The sequence below is a fragment of the Eurypyga helias genome, unplaced genomic scaffold (genome assembly GCF_000690775.1).
Source record: "Eurypyga helias isolate BGI_N326 unplaced genomic scaffold, ASM69077v1 scaffold17630, whole genome shotgun sequence".
Classification (NCBI taxonomy): domain Eukaryota; kingdom Metazoa; phylum Chordata; class Aves; order Eurypygiformes; family Eurypygidae; genus Eurypyga; species Eurypyga helias.
In genome coordinates this window covers 18,722-21,115 of record NW_010223972.1, presented here as the reverse complement: position 1 = coordinate 21,115, position 2,394 = coordinate 18,722, and the positions used below count along the sequence as shown (strand labels likewise).

Here is a 2,394-nt window from a genome sequence, read left to right as displayed (position 1 = left end):
TGCTCAGACGGTGACCTTCTCCATCACGCTCTCCGCGACGTGCACCTCGTCGGCTTGCACCGTCACCGTGGCCGACTGCCCGCAGATGTGCTGGTGGTCCTTCCAGTCCTGCCGGGGAAGAGCAGACGGAGAGGTCGTGAGGAGAAAGGGCCGTTGTGGTGGCTGCAAAGGACTCGGGGCCCCCACAGAGGCCCCGTCTGAGACGCGCTTTCTCCCGCACGGACGGGCTACAGCGCTCGGCCAAGCAACTAACGATGGCCAGGGAGGGAACCACGCGCTGGGTCAGCGTTGGAGGTGGACAAGATCCAAGCGGAATCTGGCTCCTCAACCCACAAATCGAACCAGGGCATCGGCGCCAGGTTGTGGAAACCTCCCGAGAGGAGTCAGAACCGTGACTTAACCCCCTCCCGGAAGACCGTGGGCTGCCAGCCAGCGCTCCCGAGGGACCCAGCGCATGAGGGGCCGTCGCTTGGTGACAGCGACAGAGCGGAAGACGATCCCTGCGAGATTCCCTTTAACTTCTAGCCGGAACTGCTGAGCGCTGCCCCTGCCTTGCTCAGCCCTCACAAACAGGGCGATCTCAAGGGATCGGTCACGGAGCAGCGCTTCAAACCCTCCCCCCATTCAGCACCAGCTACAGGCGTGGGCAGATGGGCTCAGGGCTGTCTGGGCGGGGGACGAGAGGGGACCGTGTGGTGCCCATTCCCAGCGCACGCTGCACTCGGAGGATGTTACACGCCATGAGAAGCCTGGGGAGGCGGCAGGTGGATCCGTAAGCTGCCAGCAAGCAGCATCGCTTTGGATTTTTAGTCTTCCCACCGTGCAGGCGGGGAGCTCGGCCACCACTACACCCTGTTACAGGCAAAGGAGACAGTCACCACCCTTCGGCTACGCAGTACGCCCCGCTTCAGCTGAGGAGGACTGACCTGTCACCCTGCCCAAACAGGTGTGGCACCTGCCAGGAACCGGCCTCTGCCAGGAACCGGTGGGAAGCATGAAGCTTCCTCCACCGAGCTTCCTCCATTTCCACCTCCCCCGTTCAGTCTCACGGTCTGTCCCTCCGTATCACTGCAGCATCATAAGTAACGTACAGGGAACTACGGCCTCGGTGACAGAGCGGGAGCGCAGGGACTGGGAGCGTTCAGCTTCCCGGGGAGCAGTGGGGAAGGGCTGTAAGAGCGCTCCCAGCTCCCTGGTTGCACAGCCCAGTGGCCACCCCCTCGCTGCTGGCGTTACTCGGATTTTCACGTTGCCTTTGAGGGGCGTGTGCGCATCTTGGGACCTGCCCTACCCGTCTGATCAGGACCCTGGCCCACAGACCCGCCCCATCCAGCTGGGAGGGTGGGTTCGGGGTGCGGGGACCCAGCAAGGCCGGTGCTCTGTGGGACACGGCGAGTTCCGCTGCCCACTCCTCTCACCGTGCTTAGCCCCTCGGGTAGCGGGCAGAGCCGTGTGGCTCCCCCCAGGCTCACACGGGCCCCTCGACAACTGAACTGCAACTCACAGACAAGCCGATACCTTCCGCTGGCAGAAAGTGGAGCAGTAGTTGACTTTATGGCATCCCGTGCACTCGTTCGTTGCCTCACGACCGCAGTTGACACAGGATTGCTGTGAAAACGGACGGCAGAGTGACCGCGTCAGAGGGAGGGAGACCACCGGAGCCTAGCACAGTGCTGCAGTACAGCCTGAAGCAGGAGCAGCGCTAAAGCCCCCGTTTCCCAGTATTCCCTCCCCACTCCAACACAAAACAGGCCCCGTGGCTTCTGGCCATGCCTTCAGAGACCCTCTCTCCTTGTCGGCCTAGCAGAGATTGCTTTGGAAAATGAAGTGTCCCCTCTTTTCCTTCCTGGCGGGCACGAAGCCCTCCAAAACCGCAGGCGAGGCACGGAGCGGTGACGGAAATCGGTGCACAGCTCAAGAGACGCCTCCCCCCGCACAGGTCGTGGTCTGAGGAAGGACAGCGGGGGTAGGCGTAAGGATGGGACCCTGGGGATTGACCCTTCCCTGGGTTTTGAGAGGGAAAAGGGATCGTGGCCGAGCAGGCTTGTTCCTTGGCCAGCCGGCAGCACGGCCACGTAAGCAGTGTCCAAGGGGGAAACAGAAGAGAGAGGAGGAAAATTCAGACGGCTGTAACAGGAGCGAGGACTCAAACCCAGAGGGAAGACGAGGTAGGACACACGGGATGAAAAATCACACCTGGTTTTTACAGGATGGTTTTGTGTCTATGGCTTTAATCCTGCGGTAGCGACATCAGTTCCCATAACCTGGATATTTAGGTGGCAACATCACTGAACTGCCACAAAAACAAACCCTTCCCAGAGCGTTCCGCTTCCAACTCACCACCTCGCTGACACATCATCAGCACGTCAGAGCAGCAGCGAGGCCAGGAGCGGT

General features: G+C 61.3%; 1 protein-coding gene across 1 annotated transcript in view; it reads right to left on the bottom strand.

The window, feature by feature from the left end:
• Positions 1 to 3: 3 nt before the first annotated feature.
• Positions 4 to 2,394, bottom strand: part of DEAF1 (DEAF1 transcription factor) — a gene marked incomplete at its 5' end in the record, with an annotated part of 20,277 nt that continues 17,886 nt past the window's right edge. Inside the window, 2 exons of the mRNA XM_010159186.1 lie at positions 4 to 108; positions 1,519 to 1,608. Of these exons, the coding sequence (XP_010157488.1) occupies positions 4 to 108; positions 1,519 to 1,608 (195 nt within the window). The remainder of the gene's footprint in view (positions 109 to 1,518; positions 1,609 to 2,394) is intronic.